Genomic DNA, 25,678 nt, shown 5'->3' on the forward strand with positions numbered 1-25,678 from the left:
CCCCGCCACGCGGACACCTACCCTCGTCCAGGAGGCGCTCCAGGTGCGTGAAGATGCCGCACAGGTTGGGCAGGCTCGTCATGAGCTTCTTCTCGTTGAGCAGCTGCATGAGGTAGTCGGGACTGGGCCGCGGTCTCTCCTTCACCTCCATCTCCCCGACCATCATCTCCGAGCGAGCGCGCGCGCACGGCCCTGCCTCGTTCGTTCGTTTGCTCGCTCGCTCGCTCGCTCGCTCGCGAGCCCCTCGACCGACGCGAGCGCGCGCCACACACACAGCGCACAACAAAAAGCACAAGTTGCTGAGCAGATCCCCGGTTCCCCCCGCGCTGCGATCGCCGTGACTCGCCGATCCTTTCGATGAATCGCGATGTTTTGCGTTTTATTCTCTCTTATTTTTGTCTGCTGTTGTTGGTGCTCGAGCGGACGGGGGGGGGGGAATCCGCCGTCTCTTCGCGACCGTCCGCCGTTACTCTCGTCTCCACCGCGCGCACGGGCACGTTCCGATCCTCCACTGCCTGTGCGCGAGGCTGCTCCCCAAAGCGTTCGATCCGCTGCTCTCCGATTGGCCAGAAGTGTGTCAAACGGACACGGGAATGCGCCAATAGGGGCAATGTGGACAAATGAGTGACTCGGACTGCGGGAGGGAGGCGGTCCTAATTAAATGATGCACACGCGCTTCAGCCAATAGCAGCGCACCAACTTTTATAAGTACTACTTAGCGAGCGATTTCTGCGCTACACGAGTACAATGGGCCGATTTGAGCACCTTGTCGGGGCACGAAAATCCGAAATATCGAGCGAGTGACACCCGTTCCTTGTGCCTTCCGTTACATTTAACCTTATTTTCGTTTCAGATAGCCTTTTCTTCTGTCTGGCGCAGGAAAGGTAGGTTACAACGCATCAGATCCCTGAGAGGTAATGAGATAAAATGCACTGTGAAAGGGACACGTGGGCCCTGTTTGAGGGTAACTGCTGTGGAGTCAACAGTCACACACACAACTGCAGTACAATACACACGTTACATGGGCATCAAACAACGTTTACGTGTTTGTTCCGCTGGCTCTTTTCTCCAACGAGACAAAGCAAGGTTTTTACACTCGGCTGCTTACGCTGATTTACCCTTTTCGTTGTCGGTTCAGGGTAAGTACCTTGGTCCACATTACTGGAGCAGGAGGTAAAGCACACGCAGCGAATGCAAACAAATGTTTTCTTTTATTTCTCTTTTCTCTCTTTCTTAACACTCAACAAACAGTTAAAACCTCTATTGTGGCCCTTTGGCTCTTTTACCTGCTACTGCAGCCAGATTTCGGTGCAGTACCATGTTCGCCACATTCACGGCTACAGTTGAGCCTAATGTTGTACTGTATCTGCAGCCCAGTTATCAATATAACCTTATCAGCGCAGTAAGAAGGGTGCTAATAAAAGTTTAATTATCTTGTATTTTTTCTGTAACCATCAAAAAGCCATTAAAATGCCGTCCTGACGAGGACTGTCGGAATAATGCCTGTGTGCAGCGCGTATAACCTGGAGACAGACATAAACGTCAGTTACACGGGAAACAATGTGAAATAATGAAAAAGACTATATCTTCCCTGATTAATCAAGATACAGCGCTGAAAACCTGCACGCAGTCTCAAGGGCGAAAGAACAACCTAGAATGACGACACGCTTCGCACGCCGAGTGGAGAGAGGGGCCCTGCTCGGTATTAGCATTACCGAGTACTGGGTACCGAGTACTTAGTGCTGCCTCCACCGCTCCATCGAACAGGAGATTCAGCCTTGACCTCTGCTCCAGGGTTTGTGTGCGTGTGCGCGAGGGGCTGGACGGCATGTTGAATCTGGGACACGACCCACAGCTCAGTGACCCCATGTGATTCCTCCATGACACCCACCGGGTCCCTGGCAAGTCCCTCTAATTTGGGGGGCGACGGCAGCTGCCGTTGACTCATGGCCCTTGCGCTCTCACCAGCGCTAAGGGCTACAAGCAAAGAGGCGATCTCCAGGACAAAAAGGTCAAAGGTTAAATCCAGCGCAGCGCCATTTCGGTTCTAAACGATCGCCAACGGTGCTGCGAGAGGAAGGAATTATTGTCCCATCATCGCCGAGGAGCAGCAGCGGAGGGGGTCGGAAAGTGTGTCGCAGGACGGGGGCTCCTTTCCTCTAGCTTTCGAAAGCGCCGGAAGACAGGTCGCGCACCTCTCCTCCCGTAGCCGCTTGGCACGTCTTTAAAACTACGAAAACGGTTTTAGTTCTTATCTCCCTCTGCGGTCATAGCAATTTGTACCTCGTGAAGGATGTTTCAACGTTGCGTCATGTGCTGCTCTGTGTTTGTGTGTGTGAGCATATGACACAGAAACTAATCCCCAGCAAGCCTGTGTTTTCATCATTTTTTAATAACACGCATCCCATTCAACAATTAATCCAATTAAGGGTGCTCTTCGTGTGCCATTGCGTGTGCTTGTGTCTGTCAGGAGGACGACATGGGGAAGACCTGTGAGGCCCTCGCAGGGATCCAGAAGATTTGCCCCACGGATGGGGGGTTGGCGGAGAAGGGGGCCACCAGGGTAACCACTGCTTGCTGAAAGCCAGCATGTTTCTCTCCCAGTTGTACCGCTGTAAGACACTGCTCGTAGTCTTGGTTTGGAGGGAGTGTGTGGAACCTGGAGCCGGCGCCCTCCCCCCACATGCTTGACTCATGTGGGAGACTCTGTGATGTTGCCCCAACTTCCCAGCACGCCCCTCCCCCGAGCTCCGCAGCGCAGGATTAGGCCTCTAATCCAATCCGCACGGTGGCGGCTTGAGTCACGTGATGGACGATGGGTTCCCATCCCGCCACCCTAATCCAATCAGAACTGGTTCTCAAATCCGGAGCCGGAACAAGGAAACGGGCCGAGCTGTGGCGTCCCGAGGATCTCCTGAATTGCAGTCGCCGGGATCCGTCCGCGTCACTTCCTTCTGGAAGAGTCTTCAACTGCTACTGGGCTTGGGGTGCCTTCTGAAAGATAATGACAGGTTTCTGTGTGTGTGTGTGTGTGTGTGTGTGTGTGTGTGTGTGTGTGTGTGTGTGTGTGTGTGTGTGTGTCGCAGTGGGCGCCGAAGGATACCTTGCCCACAGCCGCCCCGTGTCCATCCAGTCTAGAGGGGAGACGGACTCTCCATAACCCTGACGGGACGAGACGCCACCAGCAGCGATGCAGGGAGTGCAGTTCTGGGACCGCAGACCGGGGTTAGGGCTCGGGGGGGGCGACAAGCAGCGCTTCATTGAGTGGGTCCTCGGCGAAGAGTGGGATCGATCCCACAGATCGCTGATACCAAACCCTCTGTGGGCGAATGAATAAATAATTCATGGAGTGATTATTGTGGCGTTTGCACTGCGATGCGATGCATCTTCTTCTCGCCAAACACGGTATTATACATGTAAACAGCGTTTCAGGTGCTCCCGTTTCTGAGAGACTTGGACCCCTAAACGTGTGGCTGGCAACACGCATGTCTGCAAACGACTGACCTCGACAAGACGAACGGCCTCCTGTCCATCGGTCCGGAGCGACGGGGCAGCGCCAGGATCTCCGTGCGCAGGGACGCACGCAAACCACCCCACAGCACAGCTGAACTGGGGGACACGCAGGCCGCGTTTGGAATGTCATCTTCCCGTCACTGTGTGTCTAACAAGGCAGCAGAGCGAGAGGGGGACCCGAGGGGGGCAGACAGACTGACCGAGGCGCTCGGTGACTGCAGCGTCACCACTCTGCTCCTGGCGCCGACCGGTACAGCCAGTGGTGTCCGGCTGCAGGACTGATTGACTGACTGACAGCACCGTCTCACGGAGGCCCGTACTGACTGACACGCTCACCCCGCTGAGCCCTGAACACACAGGCGCAAACATACGAGTGCGAATCTGGGCTCCACGCTGTCATGGGGGGTGCATCAGAAGAAGCAGAGCCATGGAGCCCATCACATGGTACCTGCACCCACTCGGGCCGGGGACGTCCCACATGTCTGTCTGCACAGAGCACCGGAAGTATATATACACACACACACCTCAGTCAGCCTTCGGGTGCCACACTGGAGCTCTGCTCCTCTCCAGCTGCTCGCACCATGGTAATCCTGCACCAGCGGGTATCGCGACGGCAGAGACAACAACAACAACAGCAGCAGAAGGGGAAATCCCTCATGTTGAAATACGCGTAAATCGATATTGTCCTCTGTGCCCCACAGGACACGCGTTTCTTGACGGCGGAGCAGGAAAAAGTGCCCGTGCTGCCTCTGTGGAGACGGCGCTCTGCCCTCGTCCCCCCGACCTTCTCCACCGGCTGCCAATTAGCGCCGGAGAGAAACGAGGAGCTCAAGGGGAAGCCCAGACTCCCCGACTTTGCTCTGAGGGTAACTGGGATGTGCTGTTCTCCACCGCAGGGGAGCGAGTCTCGGCCGACTTCTTCTGCTCGCTACCCTCGGTACACTGGGGGGTGTGCGTAGAGGGATGTTGTGCCCCCCTCCGCTGGCCCCGTCTCCCTCCCCTTGTTAACACTCATGGCCCGAACCCGCATTTGAACGCTCCCACAATCGCCAGCGTAAATCGCATTATGTGCGTATTAATTCCTGCGGTACGACCTAATGGAGCTCCACAGGAGGCGCCATCCTGCTTGGCGTAACGGGCACACAAGGAGGGGATGGACTCCCGTTCGAACTGAGACACGGAAGAGGGTCCGAACGCCACCGGCTCCCACTCGCCTGTCGATATCAGAGATGGGGGAGGGGCGCGGTAAGAAGCAGCAGTCACTGGCTGGAGGAAGCCGCCACTGGACCAACCAACCAGTCTGTAGCAGGGAACCGTACGCGACCAGCAGACGGGTGCAACGGCCGAGGCCGCAACAGGAAGAACCGGTTACCGGGGAGATGTGCCCCCTCGCGGGCAGCGGGCCGCAGGTGAAGAGATCCGAGCTCCAGCAGACGCAGGCAGCCAATCAGAGCAGAAAACTCCACCGAGCGGAACAGCAGCAAGGCAGCCATGCATGCGCAGCGGTCGCCGCAACCGCCTCCTTTAACCCCGGTGTCAGACTGTGCCGGAGAACGAGTGCCGTTACCATGGGATTCAGAGCATCCTGCTGCTTTTGTGAAAACACAGTAACTGCAGCTACCTGTACAGGCTGCTCTCTGCTTGGGGGACTCGGTCACCGTGTGCGTGCGACTCTTCACCTGTGTCTTTGGACCCCTGCAGTCAAAATCTTTATTTAAACTGACCGTGGTTTGGTTTCACCGTGACACCGGTGCTCCAGAGGGCTCTAAAAGGCACTGAGTATTCTCTGTAAACAGACTCCCTTCCTAAACACACACACACGCACACACACGCAGTTGCCTTGCTCTGGAACTTTCTCTTTGACATTAGCATGGTTCTAATGTGACGGAGCAGGTTTGCAGGTGGCCCCTGTGGTCATGAGTGAGTGTCACGCAGGAATGTCGCCCGTCCTCATTCCAGCAGATACCAAACGGCACGCCTGGGCATGCTGGGACGAGGGACCGACCCTCGCGGCACAGCACCGCGTTTCCCGGCCGTCCTCGGCGGAGGAACAGGATGGGACAAGAGAGACGCACGCAGCTCGGTGGCTGGCGGACCTGCGGCACCAACACTGACGCTCGGTCACATTAATAGTACAAACTTGTCCATAATCTCCCTGTTACCGCGGTACAGGTAAACTAGACCGAGAAGCACAGTCATCCGCTGGGTGCATGAACTCCACAAAGAACAGAGGAGAGAGTTAGTTTTATTTCTTCCAGTTCAGATTATTCAGTCTCGCAAGAATCTGTGTGCAAAAGAAATAAAAGGAGAAGCAGAGGAGGCAAAGCGCTCAAAAACAACGCTCTCGGCAGCGTACTGCCCTGCTACGAAAAAAGACCAAAAAATTGGTAAAAGTGAACTAGGTACTCGTCCAAACATGCACTAGTCAGGTATTTTACCTTTATTCCATTAGTTTACTTGTTTTTTCAGTAAATTAAATCTGCTGCTTGAGGAAACTTAGGCGATACTGCTAAAAGGGTAATCGGATAAATACGGCGCTCTGCCTGCCGACCAGCTCAACAGTCACACTTGTCACTAGTTAGTGACACTGAGACACCAACTAGTACTGGCTGGTGCGCAATTTGTGGAGCCGGTTGGTGGAGACTAGTTAAGTGAGCCCAGTGCTAGTGCTGACGCTGAAATCCAGGTTAACAGCAAGAACTAGTCACCTAGTTAGTGAACCGTTGGAAAACTCGCTGAGATTGATCACACGTGTGTCACCTGTAGCCAACATACCTGTGAGGCCTGAGCAATCGAAAATACGCACGCTGTCCGAACCTGGTTCTCCCTAGGGGGGGTCGCGGCGAACCGGAGCCTAATAAGGCAACACAGGGCGCAAGGCTGAAGGGGGAGGGGACACAGCCAGGAAGGAACGCCAGTCCGCTCCAAGGCGCCCCAAGCGGGACTCGAAGCCCAGAGCCGCCGGGCCGCCGCGCCCCCCAATCAAAAGTAACGCTGGGCAATAATACACCGAGAGGAAAATAAGGTGAGAGAACCAACGGTCGATGATGTGTAAACATGATCACCCTGGTGGAGCCTCTTTAGTCAAAGCAAAATGATCATTTGTCAAAATAAAATAAACTTGAGAAAAAAATAGGGTCTCTATCAGTGCGTCAGTACTGATATCGGTGTGTTTGTAACAGTGTGTCTGTATACTGCTCGTTTGTGGGCCACATCAATTTGCATATTAATGTGTGTGAATTAACATTAATACAAATTAACAGTCATGCCTTTGCAAACTGTCTAACTCAGCCCAAATTCCTCAGCGGAGTGTGAGCTTTCTGTGCAGCGTGAGCGCTCAGAACATCTGTGTGACTGTGTGACTGTGCGAGTGTGTGGTCTGGACCGGACCGATGCGACTGTATCTCCCTGTGAGAATTGAGCCCCTGCGATGATGTCACAGCAAATGTAATTGGTCATTAATAGAACTTCAACATCCAATAACATCAATACCATCAACACATTTTCCTAATTTTACTGTAAAGCTCCTTTTTTTCACTTTATTCCAATTCCTCTGACAGGCGATCAACTGGCTGCGTACCTAACAAATACACCGACCGCACACACACCTTAAACCCACCCGATCCTAATCCTAGCATATATAGCGACCGCACGTACACCCTCAACCAGACCCCGTTACACACCCAGTCTGGTTCTGATCTTCTAAACGGACCATTGCCCAATTTGCCAACGAGGTCGACTGAGCACAGTAAACCAACAGTGAGACTAACCAGCTGGTCAGCTAGCAGACTGCGGTCTCGGTATTTTCTGGTTTTCTATTTATTCCATCGGTCTTAACGACCATATATAATTTTAGTGGAACAGCAGACTTAATGTTCTGAAGAGAATGTAGGCTGTGAACATGACGAATGACTGAAAACATTAAAAGCCAATGAATTTGAATCTCGACTATTTTTGTGACCTGATACTTTTCACTTTTGCTCCAGTACATTTTTGGACACCCATTGTTACTTTTACCTGAGTAAGAGCACTTTTACTCGAGTACCGTTTTTGACTGCCCCGCCCCCTCCGGACTCAGTACAGATTCGATGCGATACGATACAATATGATGCGATACGACACGAATGTTTGACAGACACTGATTGTGTGTTATTGGGCTCATGATGAATGTCAGGACCAGTCCTTCACTTGAGGAGACACGACTCGTAGGTGGGCACCATGTACTTGATGTTGATGAAGGCGTCTTCGCCGCCGTAGCACTCGAACACCTCCAGGGTCTCCTGGATCAGGTCGCCGATGTTCTCGCGCTTCTGCTGGCTGTAGTCGATCCCGTCTCCCGAGTTTACTGGGAACAAACAAAACATGAGACAGACACACTCAGAGTGCGTGCACCGCTCCGGAGCGCGCTCAGTGAGGATCGCGGAGAGGCCTCTGGGAGTCCTGGGGCCAAAGCAAATTCTGCCTCGCACTGTGTGTGTGTCTGTGTGTGTGTGTGTGTGTGTGTGTGTGTTGAGTGCCCCTCCCTGCTCTCCTGCTGCCACAGCTGTGCTACATGTGTGTGGCCCCTGAAACGGGTTGGGGTGCCCCCCCGTTTGTTTTAACACCCCGCAGCTGCCATGGGAGCGGCCATGTGCATTGTGGGAAATCCCAGCTACAGGCCCGGAGCGATCGGTCCCCGGGGGCCATTTACGGCCTGCAATGCTTGACCGGCGAGGTGGGTGGAAGCAGGGAAGAGACGAAGGGCGGAGCTTGTGGCGCTTCCTGGAGATGCAGGGAACGAGAGAACGAGAGCGCAGCGTCCCGACGTGGACACACACGCACGTTGTGTGAGGACGAGACGCACCTCCACCACCTGCACCCCCGCGCTGCAGATCCCACGTCGACTCGTGTCTCTCTCTCTGGGACACACACCTGTTGGGTCCCCAAAAGTGGTTAAGGGGCAACTCGGAAACGCTGCCGGTCGTGTCGGCGGGACGCGAACTCAGCCACCTCCTCCTGTACCGTTTCCCTGCGATGGGAGCCAGACGACCCAGTGGCTCTCCACTCGAACCCTCGCTCGCCCCACGCACAACGAGAGCCCCAGCCTTGTTGCGGAGAAAGGGCCCCGCGGTTCGAGATGTTGCTGGGAATCGACCCTATTCGCTCACGCAAGTGCCAAACAGAGGGACGCCCCCGGACACACGTGCCACCGTGACAGGAACCCGCTTGTTTGGTTCTTCCTGCCCTTCCTGCTTCGAGGAAACCGGAGCTCGGAGAGCAGAGCAGCCCGGGAGCCGCGCCGCTGCCCTGGGGTTGAGGTCACAGCGGGCGGGGCTCAAATAGCAAGGCGATTACTCACCGAAACGTTCTGATGACAACTCATGTGGGCAGCAGGTTCTGGGGGCATCTTGGCCAAGGGCTTGGTTGCAATGTGTGTGTGTGTGTGTGTGTGTGTGTGTGTGTGTGTGTGTGTGTGTGTGTGTGTGTGTGTGTGTGTACCGCCTGTCTCTGCACATAGGTGCAAGACTACAAACCCACCGGAGTCACAGTTGGGCTCAAACGAGAAGAGGCCACAAAGCCACACCCCTAGAGCCCCGCCCACCCCAGAGTGAGCTTCCTCTTCTTTGTGGAATCTACGAGTGGGCGTGGCTAAACTTACTACGTTTCTAACATGGTGCACTTCTCACAGGTAGACACTCTACTCCAGCTGCTCCAGGGGGGTAAGATCTCCTGGGCTGTGGGATACACACTTCCCACATCCTCCATCAACGACATACACACACAAACGTGTGTGTGTGTTACGAAGGAAAATATCAGTCAGAGCTGATACAGTGGGTTGGATACTAACATTGATAAGTGAATAGTCCTTACTGTAGTGTCAATAAAGTGATCATGTGACCATGCGATGATCAATCAGGCGGGGATCCTGCCACCTCCATTTATGAAATATCATGAAGATCCGTGAGCAAAATGATCAATACGTGTCAGTCCGGGCCGTACCTCGCCTCACAGCCTCTTCACACACACACACACACACACACACACACACACACACACAGCAGCCTGTGTGACACCCCTCTGCTGCAGTCATGAAGACAGTGGTGAAAGCGACTAATTTTTTCCATACGAACACACACCGGGGAGAGCCCCCCCCCCCCAACTGCGATGAGTTCGCACTGCCCAGCCCCTCCCATTAGACAGCCACTCCCATCTGTGTTTGGTAGCGCAGCTGGGCAGGCCATACATTCCCATCGCTGTGGACACAGACGCACACACACACACACCGGGGGGACCTTAATAAGCGTGCCGTGTGTATACATTCACACCGAGGTGTTTGTGTACGCTGCGGCAGGAAATGCACCAGTGCAAAGTTCATTACTTTTTTCCAAAGTCGGCGGTGGCGGCGCGGGAACAAATTGGCAATCTTGAGTTCACCGAGAGCCAGGGAAACGTGCGCACTCCATTTTCACCTCTTAATTTACACTGCGAGGGGGTTGGGGGGGGTGAGCAGCGGTTCAGTATTGCAGGGCCTGGAGGGGGATCCACAATGGCACCCTGACCCCCCCGCAACCCAGTGTCACCTGTGTCGGGTCCGAGTCAACGGCCCCTCCTCTGAACTCATTAGTGCAACTTCCCTGGGTGAGGGGCCACCCCCAAGGGGCTTCAATCTCTCTATCTCACTCACTCTCTCACACACACACACACACACACACACACAGTGCCAGCAGACAGGGTGCTGCTACTGAACAAGTGCTCAGAGCCAGAGAGCGGGGGAGGGGCCACAATGGACCTTGGCAGGGGGGATCTGACTGCGATGGGGGGTCCTTTGTGTGTGTTTTGCCTTGTGTGTCAGTGGGTCTGTGTGAGAATGTGTGTGTCAGGGGCTGCAGGACAAGCATTTTCAACCCCCCCCCGACAGAGAGCCCATCTCAGGATCCTCCGAGTTTAGCCGTTTGTCTATGGGGAGGTTCTGAAAGGACATGCGGTAACAACTGCAGTATTATCAGGGTAATGCGCACGGGCCGGAGGGGGAGGGGCTTCCGATTCATGTTTCCTGAGATGAATCCGAACACACGCTGAGACTCCTGTGTTTCATTAAAAAGCTGGAAACAAGAGTGACTCGAACCCGCAACCGACCCCACGCTCCTGCTCTCGGAAAGTGTACGGCTGTGCGTCTGCTGTCCTCGGCGTCAGGGATAAAGGTTCGAGTCCCATGGGAGCCCTGCTGTCACACCCTAGAGAAAGGGACATACCCCGAATTACCACAGTAAAAACAGTTTTCCACTAATGAGTCAACGCGCGGAAGGCCGAACGCCTCGGTTATGCTGTCGAACCCACAACACATGATGTTCAGCACTTTTTACTCCACGAGGTGAAGTGAGAGACGATTTGAGTCACAATGGAGGGAAGCGGAAGCGAGGATGTTCTCCCAGGAGAGGAGACGGGTGTTTCCTCAGTCCATGCCAGCGCGTGCGGGGGGTGGGGGGGGTGTGTGTGTGTGTGTGTCCTACCATTGGCGTGACCCTGAGAGCACGGCACCAAAACACACCGTAAAGAGTGGCGCATTCGCCGAGTCCGTGCGCAGCTCGGCTATCCGAGTGCTGACGCAGCGAAGTGGCGCCTCGCCGGGCTCGCCTGCGGCCGTGTCGCACTTTGGCTCATGTAAAAGCATGAGGCACCACTGATACACACACACACACACACACACACACACACACACACACACACACATACATACTCCCGCTCTTCCATTACCGTAATGAACTGCTCCGAGATGGACGAGATGACATCACGGAGTACAAACTGCATCACTCAGCCCCCACCTCATTACCATTCCAATCCATTGCTCTGCTTTTTATTGGCCCGGTTATTTATTTCTGCGATGCGATTGGCTGAGACGTTCCCACAGCCGGCAGCTCTAAATCAGGCCCAGTCCGGTTGATTAAATGCACTCTGGCCCGGCGATGGCACCCAGCAGACGCTACGGGTTCTTCATTCTGATCAGGTTTGCTGGGTTAGGACCTCTCTCTGGGGTGTGACACCGGCGCTCGGCGTGGAGACCGCGTGTGACCGGTAGCATGGTACAGGATCACGGTCCATCGGGGTCCTCGCCTACTGTACCCCCGTGTCACGTCTCGTTGACCAAACGGCCGTTAATGTTTCTAATTGTTTCTTTAGCAGCCGACCGCATGTTTCCCGCCCCACCGAGATCATGGAACGCGGTAAAACTCATGATTTCCACTGAGGAACCGTGTTCCTTGCGCCGCAGGTACGAGACTAAACACGCCTGCAGTCGCTGTGTGTCGGGGACACTTGTGTGGACTGATGTCGTGAGGAAAGGAAGCGTCTGTATGAACCTCGTACTTGCGTACCACGGTAATCTTGTGGTCTGCTCTCCGCGGTCCCTTTGCGGAGACTTTCCAAGACAAACAACCCTGTGCTGCGCCGTGAGGGTGGGAGCGCCGGTCCCGCCGGAGGGTCCAGTCCCAACACCCCCCTGGAACGGCGTATAAATTGCTGCCATTAGCGATGCGCCGTGTTCTCTTTCCATTTCTGTGTGCCCCGGGTGCGGCGTCACGAGCGATGGGCCGGCAAATGGGCCGCCTCGCCTGGCTGCCAAAGTGGGACAGGGGCACCAGGCCACGGCGAAGGGTGCAATCGCCACCGCCCACTCTGCACCCCACTCTGCCAGGAGACATGGGCTGAGGCACCTGTTGGCATGTGAATCATCGTGATCGCAGGGTTGGGGGGACTCATTGCCGTGGCGCGATGTGGCGGCGCTCCAGGCAGAGAGGAAGGTGCCGACGCAAAGACAGAGACCGAGGACACGAGGACTTGAGGGGAGACGGCGAGAACGTGAGATCGGGGGGGCCTCCGCTGACGGCCCAGATGTTCCGGGCCCGAGTGAGCGAGCGTTGGCCGTCTCATCGCACCGCGGCGCCGCTCCATCTGTGCCGGAATGAGATCAGTGAGTGACTTACTGGCAGGAAGTGCCATCGTGCCCAGAGGCTCCGAGTGACTCACCGGGGAAGCGCCGCTCCCTGTGTTTACACACTGCTATTAGAGCACCTTCTCGCACCGCTACACCGGCCACTGCTGTCATCGCTGATAATGGCCCTGAGAGCCACGAGCGTCACGACCACCGCGACCGCTGCCTCTAGTGCAGCTACTAGTGCTGTGACTGCACTTACCGCGGTGAGCCACTCCTGCTCCTCGGTGTTGGGTTCAGCACACCGCTGTCACACTATTACTCTCCACAATAACGCAGTAATGAATGAGACACTGTCAGGGCACATAGTGAAAATGCTGAAACCACGACATGATGAGGACACGGCGAATGGCCGGGAATACAAACAGATCGGTGTTAGGTCCAATCAAGGTAGAGCTCAGAACTTTCATACTTTGGACACACCACGGGAAGGCTGCGTTCTCTGGAAACCATGTTGATGATGGGAAAAGCTGGAAGAAGAAGAAGAAGAAGAGCAGCAGCTAGATGGACGGACTCAACCGCAGTGAAAGCGGACATGACCGGGGGACACGGTCAGACGGACATGTCCAGTGCAGGCAAACTGCTTGCGGACTGAGGACGGACTGCGGGGCCCAGAGTTTCCTCGTAGATGAATTACAGCTGATGCGCAGTGGACACGACTCCGGCGGGACTTGGGGACGTCGGACACTCGATTTGTTCCGAAATGACTTGTCCTCCTTTGTCCTCTGATGTTTACTGTCTGCTGCAATGAGCCGACATGGAGACCGTTTGTTTCTTTCACCCACCACTGTGGCACATCTTTTAAACTTTATGTGAGAATTAAACCTTGTTTCGTCTACAAGACAATAAATCTGGGAAGTAATATAAGTGACAAGGAACTGCATTAATTTTCGCACGACAACACAGTGACACGGTTTTTGAGACGCCCCCAGCAGAGTGGCTAATTTACATATTTACTCTTACTACACCTGACACCACATTGAGGGTCACAGTGACAGCCAGGCGCCCCGAGGCGCACACACAGGTTGCATCAGCTCACACCACATGGGGGGGCACGTCGGGGAAAGTGGACCAGAGCCGTGCGGAACTGTGCAGGTTTGAACGCCGGGCAGCGTGAGAAGGGCTTTCGCACATCCCAACAACCATGGGCGCCAGGGTGTCCCGGAGAGACCTGTGAGGGGGGAGCACTGAAATGAGGACAACAAAGAGCCGGGCTGGTGAGAACCCGCCTGTGCCGCAGAGTCGCTGAGGGTCCCGGTGCGGAGCCCTGTGGTACGCCCTTGGAGAGATGGGGGGTGCCACTCGAATTCCGTGCTGCGGCCCTGATTAAAACGCACAACGTGCGGAACACGCACCCCCGTGCGCCCGCGCCCGCCTGCGCTGTTTGTCCTCATCAGAGGGCGAGGAGAGCGCCGCTTCACATCACCTTCATTTAAAACAATTTGGCTTCCGCCTCTCGCTCGGCGCAATCAGCTGGCAGCGTTAAACCCGTAGATAAACACTCCTCTCCAATCAATGTTTTATGACTTATGTCTCCAAGAGCTGCGGTGCAGTGCAGGGGGGGGGGGGGGGGGGGGGGGGGCGTGGGTGGGGGTGCGGGGGGCGTGGGTGGGGGTGCGGGGGGGCACTGCACCAGGAGCCTCATTAATTGGTTGTTGTTTTTCTCTCCTGCTCTCATTCCCCTGCCTCGTTTCCCCTTCCCGACGCTGCTGTTTGCGCCCATTAGCTGCGCCGCAGCCACGGGTCACGTGACCTGCGTGACACACGGAGGACCGCAGGTCCGGCTTTGGGCTTAGCTCCCGTCCCAGCGCCGGGGCGCCTGGGCTCCGGCACAAGGAATAACCCTGAATAGCGGAGCGTGTCTGGTGCAGCGCGACGGCAGGAAACAGGAAGACAAGTTGAAGTGGACAGACAAGAGGTTCCCAGTGCAGCCCGGTTACGCCGCCGCACCTTCTACACGTCCGGCGGGGCCCCGCAGCCGGGTGGCGGACTGGGTTCCGCTCGGACAAGCGCAGCGGTGCCGGCCCCGAGCGCTCAAATTTATTCAAAGTCAAATAAAATAAATAAATGCCGTAAAAAATAATTCTCCAGGGATTCGAAAGGAGATCCCAGAGGTTCATGTGAAAAAGAGCCGAATTCCAGTTCCCAGTTGGACGGCACTGGTGCTCGGCGCTAACGGTGCTAATGCTGCGTGTCTGCGGGGCCACAGGGGCCATGCAGTTCGAACCCTCGGTGCTCATTACCGAGGCGGGATGTGGTCTCGTAAGGCCCCAATGCCACCGTGAGGCTCTGGCCAGTTTACCGCGGTGGCGTCGGGGCCGCTGGGCCCCTGACACAGAGTCCCACCCAGCTGTGTTTCCGGATGATCCTGGAGGCGACGGCAAGAGAAAAGGGGAAGAAAAATGAAATTCCATAAAGTAGAAAGGGGACTGAGTAGTGTGTGTGTCGGGGGGGTCTGCACAGCCGGAGCAGTGACATTTCGAGTGTCCAACAGCTCACGTGTGTAGCGCTGGGCAAGTTCAAAGACACACACACACACACACATACACACTCATATCCTACTGCTCACCCTACACACACTCTGCCGTTCCCCGAATACCAATATCTTCTTACATTTAAATGCTGTTCACCTTCGTACCGGAATGTTGTTCACCTTGAAAACAAACAGCCTGTAATTTAGAGTTTGTTCGAACGCTGCGCTATTTATATAAACTACCTGCAATTCATGATACGTCTCAACAGCTGGCAATGTACCTGCAACAAATACCCTGGTATTGTACACATACAGAACCTTGCTGGAACTCCGAGTGCAAACAAACACCCCGGTATTCACTACCAGCTCTGCTGTTCACCACACAAACACCCCGAAATTCACCGTACACACACACACACACACACACACACACACACACACACACACACACACACCCTGGTATTCGGTAAATAAACAACCGCCCCATAGTCACCAAACAAATACCGTGGTATTCATTTACATTTACATTTATTCATTTAGCATACGCTTTTGTCCAAAGCGACGTACATCTCAGCAAAAGTACAATTTATGCATTACACTGAGAGAAGGAGACATTCACTGTATACACACACACACACACACACACACACACACACACACACACACACACACACCTGTGTTCACGGTGCTGTACAAACAGCCACACCACTCATGGTGAAAATACCGGGACCCTGATGCTCCGGCTGTGGGATCAGTGGCAGAGCGAGCGGCAGTAGCAGCAAGCGCCACCGTGGGCTGCGGCACCGGGGACACACAGCTCCGCAGAGCGACACGTATCCGTTTCCACTTTCGGGTCAGAACCACACGGCTGTTAAAGAATCAAACCAGGTGCTCCTTCCTGCAGGCGCCGAGGCCCAGATAATTAAAGTTCCCGAGCAGCACCGCAGGTATACTCTGCGGGAAGGCCGGTCGGGCCGCGCGCGGTCGGTCTCGGTAAACAGGACCGCGGTCGGTCCGCGTCAGAGGATGTGCCTCACCTACCGAGAGGCCAATTACCGCACCTTCCCAATCAGCGCTTAATCTCTGCTCGGACACAAGCCGCTCGAAATTTGTTCAGCTGCTCTAATCCCTCCGGTTGCTATCTGTCGGGAAGCTGGGCTTCTACTCGGTATTTCGTTTCCTGGCCCCCAGCCTCCAAAAAGCAATCTCTCTCTCACTCTCTCTCTCTCTCTCTCTCTCTCTCTCTCTCGCTCGCTCTCCTGCTGCTGAAGGATTTGGACTTAACCTGGAGCCGATCTCTCCTAACCTGATTTGTGACGTGTGTGCGCTCTCACTTGTTAACGGTAAATAAATCCCAGCCTGGTCTCGCGTTCCTGGCCTCCTCTCGGATTTCAGCAGGAAGCTCTGGGGCGCAAGCGGGGTGGAATGTGGGGTGAGCGGTGAGACAGGTGAGAAAAGTGTCCGCAGGGCTGTCAGGTGAGGTGCAGGACGGCAGCTTCTCCCGAGTGTGTTTGTGTGTGATGGATTAATGCGTGTGTGTGCGTGTGTGCGTGAGCACGCTCAAAGTGCTGCTCCCTTAAGGACGGGGCCACTGCCAGCGGTAGTATGTTCTCATCGGTCTCTCGGAAACAAGCCAGGGCCACATACTACACACTCCCTCACACACACTTTCCTTCCTCACGGTGTGTTTGGGCCCTTGCCCATCACGGGACACGACATGGGCTCCTGTCGCCGCCTTCCTCTCCCGGGGTCCCCTTCCCTGATGCAACCTGCATCGGCCCTCGCTTCCGTTCCCACGAGCAGCGCTGCTGCACGCGCGCAGACACAGACACACACGCACACACACGCTCTCTCGCCGTGCAGGGGGGCCGTGGCTCGGCCCACTCTAATTGGGCCCTTAATGACTCCTGTGTCTAACAGGCGGGACGGCGACTTAATGTCCTGCTGCGACTCTGTTAATTTTCTGGGGTTGGTGGCTATTCGTCACCCTCAGGGGCCTTAGTGACGAGCTGCGAGGCAGTCCAGGTGCACTGTGGGAGAATGCGAGGGGTGCCGCCCCCCCCCCCCCCCCCCCCCCCCTCCGGGTGAGACGTTGTCCCCAGTGAAAGTGATGCTCAGAGCTCCCCTGCCCCTGGAGAGCCGGTCGAGCTTCCCGCTGGGCCTCGCCGCGATGCAAAGATTTCACACACGTGCTGAAGCTGGCCTCTGATTTGCGGCCCCGTGTAAATTGGTAGTCCGTCCGTGGTCAAAGGGGTTCATAAATAGCTCCCCGGAGCGGCAGGACTCTGGCACGGGTGCAGATTGATGCGAGGGAGCGGCGGATAAACGAGAAATACATTCATAATAAATATCCCATCAATCTCCTCAATCACCCGGCACTCTTTCCTGCCGTATTAGACGCGTAAATAATGGTGGGAGCAGCTGACGGACGAGCCCCCTGTGCCTGCCGTGGGGGAGGGGGCCACTCGGACGGCCCCGCTCTCTCTCACGCGCCACGTAGAGCGGGTCGCACCTGGCCCCCGGTCACCTTTACCGTGGGCACGCTGGACCGAGGACACACAGCTGAGCACAAGTGCCGAGTCTCCGAAAACAACCTCGCTGCCCCGTGTGTGTGACCGAGTGTCTGAATATATGTTTGTGTATGAACGTGTGTTTCCTGCATGTGTGTGATACAGTGCGTCACGGCAAACACTAATGTGAACATACAAGGTCAGGTGGCCAGAAATTCTACTAAGAATCACTGGATGTGTGCTGGTTTCTGTGAGTACTTCATTCACACACACATACACACACACACACACACACACATACATACATACACACAATGTCTACAACCGCTTGTTCCGGCGAACCGGAGCCCAACCCGGCAAGAGGGCGCAAGGCTAGAGGGGGAGGGGACGCACCCTGGACGGGACGCCAGTGTCCCCGGCCAAACCCGCTGCGCCACCGCACCCCTGTGAAAGTACCTGAGGGTGAATATTCTTTGAGAGGATGCATGATTGATGAGAAGAAGTGACCAGACCAGAACGAGAGAGAATAAGGGGCCAGACAACTAGTCGAACCCGAAGCAGCGGAGCAGCTGGGGGAGCAGTCCCTCCCTCTGTGCCAGCCATGCTTTGCTCCGCCTACTCTTGAGGAACACGCCCAGCCCAGACTGCAGGGTGCAGATGTTGGCCAGATGGTTCGGTGAGGCGCTCTGCCGTCACGTACGAACAGAGGTGCAGAACACACAGTGGGCGGAGCAACGGATGAAGCCCCGCCCCTAGCCCCGCCCCTCCAAGCTGTTACCTGTGAGCGAGCGACTGAGTGTCTCGGGGAGCCGTGCCAGAGTTCGGCGTCTCACCGCCACCGGAGGAAGCCGCTTCGGTTCTGCGGTCGCTGCCAGGCGACGAGCGAGTCAAGCGCCACGGTTCCAAGGGCTCCTAAAGCTGACAGCAGTAGTGCTGATCGGCCGTATGGGTCCCGATATCCGACCGCCTCTTTGTGACACGTGTGCAGTGAGAGGCGCGCGAGCAGCTCTTACACAAACACACATAGGAGCGATGGAATGTGCCGTCCCTGGGGCATGTGGCGCGTCTCGCACACGGCGCGTCGTTGGCCGGACACCGCGGCCGGCCCACACACAGGAGAGCAGGAGGAGGCCGACGGGGGTTCGAGAGCGTCCGGAGCAGGAAGGAGGAAAAAAAGAAATGTTTGCGGTGGGAAAGAATAATAATAAAGGAACACATTTCCCAGGACGCTGCAGATGCAATCTGGACCGTGATGCGAGCGGCCTGTCGGGCAGCGTGTGCCGGGTTGCGGGTGGGAGGCTGAAGGATCGGTTGCCGTGGAAATTCTGACACGTCGGGCCCCACTCCCTGCTGCCCTCAGTTTAGCCTCGACAAGGCAGAAAAAGCACCGGGCGGCGGGCCGGCTAATTTATGGCGTCTCTCTCTCTGCCCGTGTCTGTGGCCGTTTCTCTCTCTCTCGCTCTGGGCCGCACGTCTCCGCAGCACCGGGCTCCTCCACCTCCGTCCCCTCATATTACAGGCCGCAGCTAATTAGCAGGGAATTTTAATGAGCTTAACAGGTCAAAAGCAGCTTACTCCAGTAGAATAGTACTCGCGTCGGCATTAGCAGCGCGGTGCTCGGGTGCGAGGCGCCGTATAAAAGCGCATTGTGCTTGTTTATGATACGGTGGGGCTCATTCATACAAACACGTCTGCGCACTGCTTGCTTTTCCTGAAGCGAACAGCAGCCAGTGCCGGTCACACCAGTGCATAATGAAAGCGCTGTGCTTTCCCGAAGACAACAACGCTGTCGTGCCTTGGATGATGCAACGGCGTGCCGCGTGCGTGTAATAGCTCGGCGAGCAGGCGTCTGGGTCAGGAGATGCCGCGAACGGCCCATCCTCGGCCCGCGCGGGCGCTGGTGGCACCTCGCGCCGCGTCTCTCCAAGCAGCAGCGCAATGGGCTCTGGGATGGCAGCTGTTGGCAGGCGGGCAGGGAGCGAAGGACAATGGAGCGGCGCGACAGCTGGGCTCTCCGGTGGTGCTCGTGGGCTTCTCCTGGCGGCTGCTGAAGCGAGGTGTGGAAATGTGCGGCGTCTGCTCACTTTGTGAAGGCATGAGATGCGCCACGAGGTGGGCGGCGGCTGTCAGAGCTGCACATGTCGCAGGCAAACTAGTCCCGAATTCCTCGTTCGAAGCAAATGGTTCCGGCAAACGGCACAATTGCCTGTTTGTCGTGTCAGGAAGCGGCCGGCGGCCGGCCGTCCGTGCAGAGAACGCGTCCTGCTGCCGGTGCTTCCTACACGCCGAACGGACGCCGCTCCTTCACGGCTTCCCGGCTCCGCTTCATTTCAAAGCTCATTAGTTCCCTGAATGTTGTTACCAGCAGCTCTGAGCTGTGGCGCGGCGCCCTGGGTACAGGTTAACTGCCTCCCAGCATCCCACACATCTGCGGCTCGCCCGTAACGAGGGCTCACACCGGTTACTGACGCGCCGAGTCGCCGCGGGCCCTCTTTGCCGTGATTTAGGGAGGTCGTGGCTTACAGGGGGCCACAGCTTCGGAATGGAGTCGAAAGTCCCAGAGCAGACACACAAGCGGGCTTCCTGTCAAGCGACCCTTGCGGGCAGCAGCGACAGGCTGAGAAGGCGGCTGGTTCAAATCCCAGGAAGGGCAATGCGCGGTCACTCTTGCGACGGCGACGCACTCTGAGCTGCTTCGCTACGGTGCTGGGAATTCGCGCCTCTATCCATTAGTGTATCAGAGCCGTATTAGTTGCAAGAAAAGAGTTTTATACAGTTAACAGTGCCGTTAAATTAATCTGTTCCAATCAGGGCATTTCTGTTCTTCTTATTGCCATTTGTGTGTGTGTGTGTGTGTGTGTGTGTGTGTGTGTGTGTGTGTGTGTGTATAGCTGCAGTGGGCAGAACGGCTCTGTTAGAGAGCCTTCAGTGTATTCATGAGAAACACACAACTGAGCTCCTGTCACTCTTGGCGGGGGGACTCCGCGGGGGGGCTGCGTGTGAGAAAGCAAACTGCCGCTGTTCCTCAGCTTCCTCTCCACACACACGCGACACGGCAGATCATAAAAAGATTTCTGAAAAACGAACTGGTGCCATTGGCCGAGGCATTTCAGGGTATTGCTCCGGAGCTCGCGGTAGAAGCGCATCCAGACGTCGCATTTGGATCGCCGCCACTCCACTCCAGCGCGCGCAGCTCAATGTGTGCAGCTGCAGGCCGTGCCGCGAACGGGTGACGCATGAAACTGAGCTCTGGAAACTCCTCCTCTGGACCAAAGTGCTTTCTGAGCAAACGTAACAAACAAGCAAACAAACAAACGACTGAACGAGTGCGACCGAAAGCGTGCGCATGCTGCGCTGCGGTGCAAGAGGGACACACCGGGGTCGGGAAGCGTGGTGCCGCATCGTAGCGTGACGGCCAGTGACTGTGTTTACCGAGCCGCCGGTGACGTCCTGGTTATGGTCCCACGGCGAACGGACGCCCCCCTCCACCTCGCACCCGTCCCGGCGGCATTTTCCCCAGCCTGACTGCACAGGGGGAGGAGGCACATTTTTTCTCTTGTTAATAAGTAATAAAGCACTCCACAGAGATAGCGGAGGAAAAAAGCAAGAAGCAGGAATCCGTTTGCAGAGATTCAACCGCAGTGAAATCCTGAAATATTGATAGCGCCACCTTTCTGCCGCGTGCCAGAGCGTGAACGTGGCGAACAGAGGACCCTGCGCTGCGGATCTAATCAAGCCAAGGCTAAATTTAACAGGAGAGCGCGAGGTGCCAGTGCCACTGTCACCCAGGATTCCCGAGGCTCTCCTGCGCCGGGCTAATTAGCTCCCATCGTGGCCGGGAAAGTCCGGCGAAGGTCCGGCGAAGGTCCTCGCAGCCTATGCGCTGCTGGTCGACGCCGTAAATACCACACGGAGCGGAACATGCAGAGCAGACACTGGTCTCTGCCGTTAAACTTAACTACCCTCCCAGTTAGAGGCTGATGGGCCATGAAAGAAGGCAAAGGGCGACTCTGGCACTGACCACAGAAACATACCGGGAAGGATGGCACAGAAGTCGACCTCATGGGCACGCGACACAGGAACCCGCCGCCCGCAGACCGGCCTCCGCTCAGCGCCTGCTGGAGGACACTGCTGTGTGCCACGCAGGCGGCGTGGAGAGGCAGCGGGGCAAGACTCACGTGAATATCACACCTCATTTGCATCCCTCGTCACGTGACACTCTCTCCCTGTCTGCTGTTTGACCAGCACCCGGGCAGAAAAGGCTCCGCTGAGTCCTACCCCCTTCCAAAGGGCGCGCTCCAGGTTCGCACCGGTTGCTCGGCCTCGCCTAGGCGCTCTGGCTTCGGGTGCCAGAAAGACCTTCACCTGCAACATCGTCCCTGTAGGGACATTCGGCACCAGCTAACCTGGTTCACCTGAAGAACCTTCGCCCGAAGAGCCCCGGGCAGACGCCGGAGCTCAGGTGTGTACGGTTAGCGCCGTCTCGGTATGAAGTCGCAGCGCCGTCGTAGGGACTCTCGGCACCGTCGCCACGGAACGACGCTTGAGTTATTAAACTGTCTGGGATTTGAAGCATCTCGCTTCGCTTGCCATTCCTCTCCCTGGGCGCCGGCTTGAGCGCTCCTGCGCTCCGATTGTGCGCGATACCACGTTCCCGGAAACATCAATATTAAATATCATAAGGAGGTGCTCCGTCTCACTCGTCCATTTCATAGGTAAAATGGGATGATAAATGATATTTCACGAAAAATTACATTCTTTTCCCCGAACAACTCTCCTTCTTTCTCTCTTTTCTCACTTGGATCGTTCAAGCATGTCACCTGCGGAAATTGTGTCTGATAAGATTTTGAAAATCCTCGTCTCATATTTGAACGGTGTATTTTACAATAAGAGGAGGCTAATGAATAGCTCTGATTTCCCCCACCGCTGCCGAATCCATAATTGAGTGCCGAGCCGCATAGACAAAACAAGGGACGTGCTAATGCACCTTTTAATAATTTACTCAGCGAATCGGTCTTCATCACAATCAAGCAGGCGTGAAACAGGAGTCAATATTATGAATCGGGGCTCCCCGGGAGATAAGGCGAGACAGCGGAGGCATACAGAGTGTGCCAGCTGGGCTCTGTGCCCCGCTGCTCGAGAGCCACGAGTCCAGGCTCCACGGGAGGCCGATGGACTAAACGGCGGCTCTGTTTCCACGGAACTCCAGCCGAGAGCGAGAGGAAGGCCGACGCACTTTTAATTGGAGGTGGTCTGCTAAAAAGAGAGCCGCTTATCGCACTGTTTCCTGCGAATCCTGCTATTCACCTCCTGCCCGCTGGCGAGCACTTGGGGCGGGGGCGGGGGCGGGGTGGGGGCGCTCGCCTCTTTCCCTTCACTCTCCTGGAAAGGTGACTTCTGAGGGCGGTTCCCACGGGACACGACTTTAGGCAAACTGGAATCCTCCCTCGGACACGAGGAATTATTCACCGCATCTGCGAACGTAGCACATTTCGGAGGTGAGGGGGGCACTGGGTGCGGCGCAGGTGTTTGTTGAAATCTTTAATAAGCACAGTTAAAAAAAACAGGGAAAGCCAGGCTGCTTCTTCCACTTCCAATGAAATTGACACTGATATTATTAGGGAGATGTAAGGTCGTGTGGGGAAATGTCATGAGCGATTGCTAATGAAGGGCCTCCTGGGAAATAAGTTGGATAAATTATTAAAAGCTTTCATTTAAAAATGCCCAAAAGTGGGCAGAGATGATCTGCGCTGGAGCAGAAAGGTCGGGGCAGCGCACGGGAGCTTAATTAACCCCTGGGCACCTACCTCCCTCCACTATTTCTGTCACGGCGGAGCTTCCGGGGGCCTGCAGCACCGGCACTTCCCGGGCATCCCGGAGAGCTCACCGCGGGCGTCTGGAGGCTGCGCTTTCATCTCATTAAGTGCTTCCTCGCTGCAGGACCCTCGGGGGCGACACTGCACTTGCAGCCAACCTGCCTAGCAGAGCTGTCTGCGCTCAGAGCTTCCCGCTCGGCGAAGGCCCTCGGCCCGCTCGGCCCACCTCTCGCCGCCTCTCTCGCGCTCCTGTCTGCGGCGCGGAAAAGCAAAGGCTGTGAATCCGACGAGACGCGTATTATTTCGCATCAAATCGAGGGGAGTTTACCTGGAACTGGGGCAGAACGAGGTGAGACGAGCGCACGCATACATTACGCCTACTCGACACTTCCAGGGTCTGTTTTCCATCGATACTGCGGAAGACGCGGTAAATAGGGCGCTGGGAAACAAGGCAGCCGCCGCAAAGCGCCTCCAGCTCTGGGCCGGCGCGCGGTCCGGAGCTCCCCGGGCACCCTGCCGCGTTCCCAGAACCGCCACGTGCCTCCAATTCCAGAGAGAGAGCGGCAAACTAATTGCTAAGCCGCTCTGCTAATTTCTCATTTCTGGTATAGAGGGCAACAGTGAGATCTCGGGGGTCCAACGAGTCCCGCAACGCAGAGTGTGGAGGAGAGGAGCCGCAGCCTGATTAAGCCCTGGGCTGGAGGACGCCGCTGTGACCTCCCGACCCGCCGCACCTTCCACGAGATCCGCGGACGAGAGCTCACGTTCGCGTCGGACACGAGCCCCCCCCCCACGCCGCCCCGCCCGACCGCCGCTCCTCCGACAGGCTTGGATTAAAAAACCTCATCTCGATGTATGTGGGGCAGTTTCGCAACGCACTTCCTTTTGTCTATTTATAGGTGCAGCGGTAGCTTTAATTAATCGCCGATAGCTCACCGAGTTAATTGGACGGTGCGTTCCGGAGGGCTGCCCCGTACGACACCTTACGGCTATTCTGCGGGCTCAGTCGAACCCCATTCCACTGCTGGCGGTGTTGCTGCGTGGGACAAACGCACTGCCAGATGTTGTAGCACATGGTCTAGGGTTTCGCGTTTATGGCTCACGTTCAGTATTTACCGTTAGCGTTTAGCATTTACTGTTAGCACTTAGCTTCCTTTTTACCACGCTGGCGTGCTGCAGCACTAGAACGGCGGCCAAGGGCTAGTTAGTCTTCAGCTACTTGTGTAAGTGCTCTCGGGACAATCCGGGCCTTTAGCAGCATCACAAAGCGCCTCTGTGAAGTCTCCGTTGGTCGAAGCACCGGCCTAGTAATGTGGGACGGCTGCGGTGCAACCGCATAAACACGAAAATACACAGGAGCACTTATTTGTGCAGCTGTGGTTACTGGAAAACAGGCATTGAACAACAGATCAACAGAATCGTGCCCCCGTGCCTCAATCGCCGCACCTACAGGGCTGCCCAGACTTGCAGAATAACAGGAAAATGAGAGGAAAATGGGTACCTGCATGCAAATGACGGGTTTTCACTGACTGCTGCCGTGAAGGCGACTCAGTGACCTCAGAGGATTCTAGGAACGTGACCGCAGCCACACACACTTACAGTGCCTATAAAAGTATTCACCCTCTTTGGACCTTTTCGCATTTTATTGCGTCTGTGCCTTATTTAACTGAGAATTTTTGCCACCCATCGGCACAAAGTACTTTATAATGTCAAAGTGAAAAAAAAATCCATTGTACTAAATTAGTTAAAAATGTAAAAACTACAAAATAATAAGTATTCACCGCCTTGCTTTGGCACACATAAATTACCTCTGCAGGAACCATCTCTAGGGGGCGCGGTGGCGCAGCGGGTCTGGCTGGGTCCTGCTCTCTGGCAGGTCTGGGGTTTGAGTCCCGCTTGGGGTACCTTGCATCAGACTGGCGTTCCGTCCTGGGTGTGTCCCCTCCCCCTCCAGGCTTATGCCCCGTGTTGCCAGGTTAGGCTCCGGTTCACCACGACCCTGCCTGGGACGAGCGACTTCAGCCAGTTTGTGCGGAACCATCTCTCGTACTTGTTTAAACTGGCTCATACAGAAGGGTGGCTGAGTTTGCCCAAAGGCTTACGAGACTCAGCAATTTGAAGGATGATTCTATGATCCAAAAGATCCCTACAAAGAAGCATGGTGGTGGCAGCATCATGCTTTGGGAATGCTTCTCTGCGGCAGCAACTGAAAACCTCATGAAAAATATAAGGAAAATGGATGGAACTAAGTGCAAAAAGATCCTGGAGGAAAACATACTGCAGTCTGCAAGAGAAGTGGGACTTGGAAGATGATTTGTTTTCGAACAGGGCCAAGACCTGAAACATAGAGCAAAAGCCACACTGGAGTGACTCGAACCCAGAAAGGTCAATGTCCCAG

At 55.8% G+C, this 25,678-nt stretch overlaps 2 protein-coding genes across 4 annotated transcripts in view; both read right to left on the reverse strand.

Annotated features, from left to right (window-relative positions):
* The window catches only part of qkia (QKI, KH domain containing, RNA binding a), a 48,149-nt gene extending 47,587 nt beyond the window's left edge, over positions 1–562 (reverse strand). For 2 of the 3 annotated variants that reach the window (XM_029258659.1, XM_029258657.1), the window contains exon 1: positions 22–560. In XM_029258659.1, the coding sequence (XP_029114492.1) occupies positions 22–166 (145 nt within the window). In that variant the 5' untranslated portion in view covers positions 167–560. Of the gene's footprint in view, positions 1–21 lie in introns of all 3 variants that reach the window. The other variant, XM_029258658.1, reaches the window with a different exon arrangement.
* Positions 563–6,403: 5,841 nt separating this feature from the next.
* Positions 6,404–25,678, reverse strand: part of pacrg (PARK2 co-regulated) — a 61,243-nt gene continuing 41,968 nt past the window's right edge. Inside the window, exon 5 of the mRNA XM_018734232.2 lies at positions 6,404–7,858. Within this exon, the coding sequence (XP_018589748.1) occupies positions 7,698–7,858 (161 nt within the window). The 3' untranslated portion in view covers positions 6,404–7,697. The remainder of the gene's footprint in view (positions 7,859–25,678) is intronic.

This window comes from Scleropages formosus, chromosome 15, assembly GCF_900964775.1.
Source record: "Scleropages formosus chromosome 15, fSclFor1.1, whole genome shotgun sequence".
NCBI lineage: Eukaryota > Metazoa > Chordata > Actinopteri > Osteoglossiformes > Osteoglossidae > Scleropages > Scleropages formosus.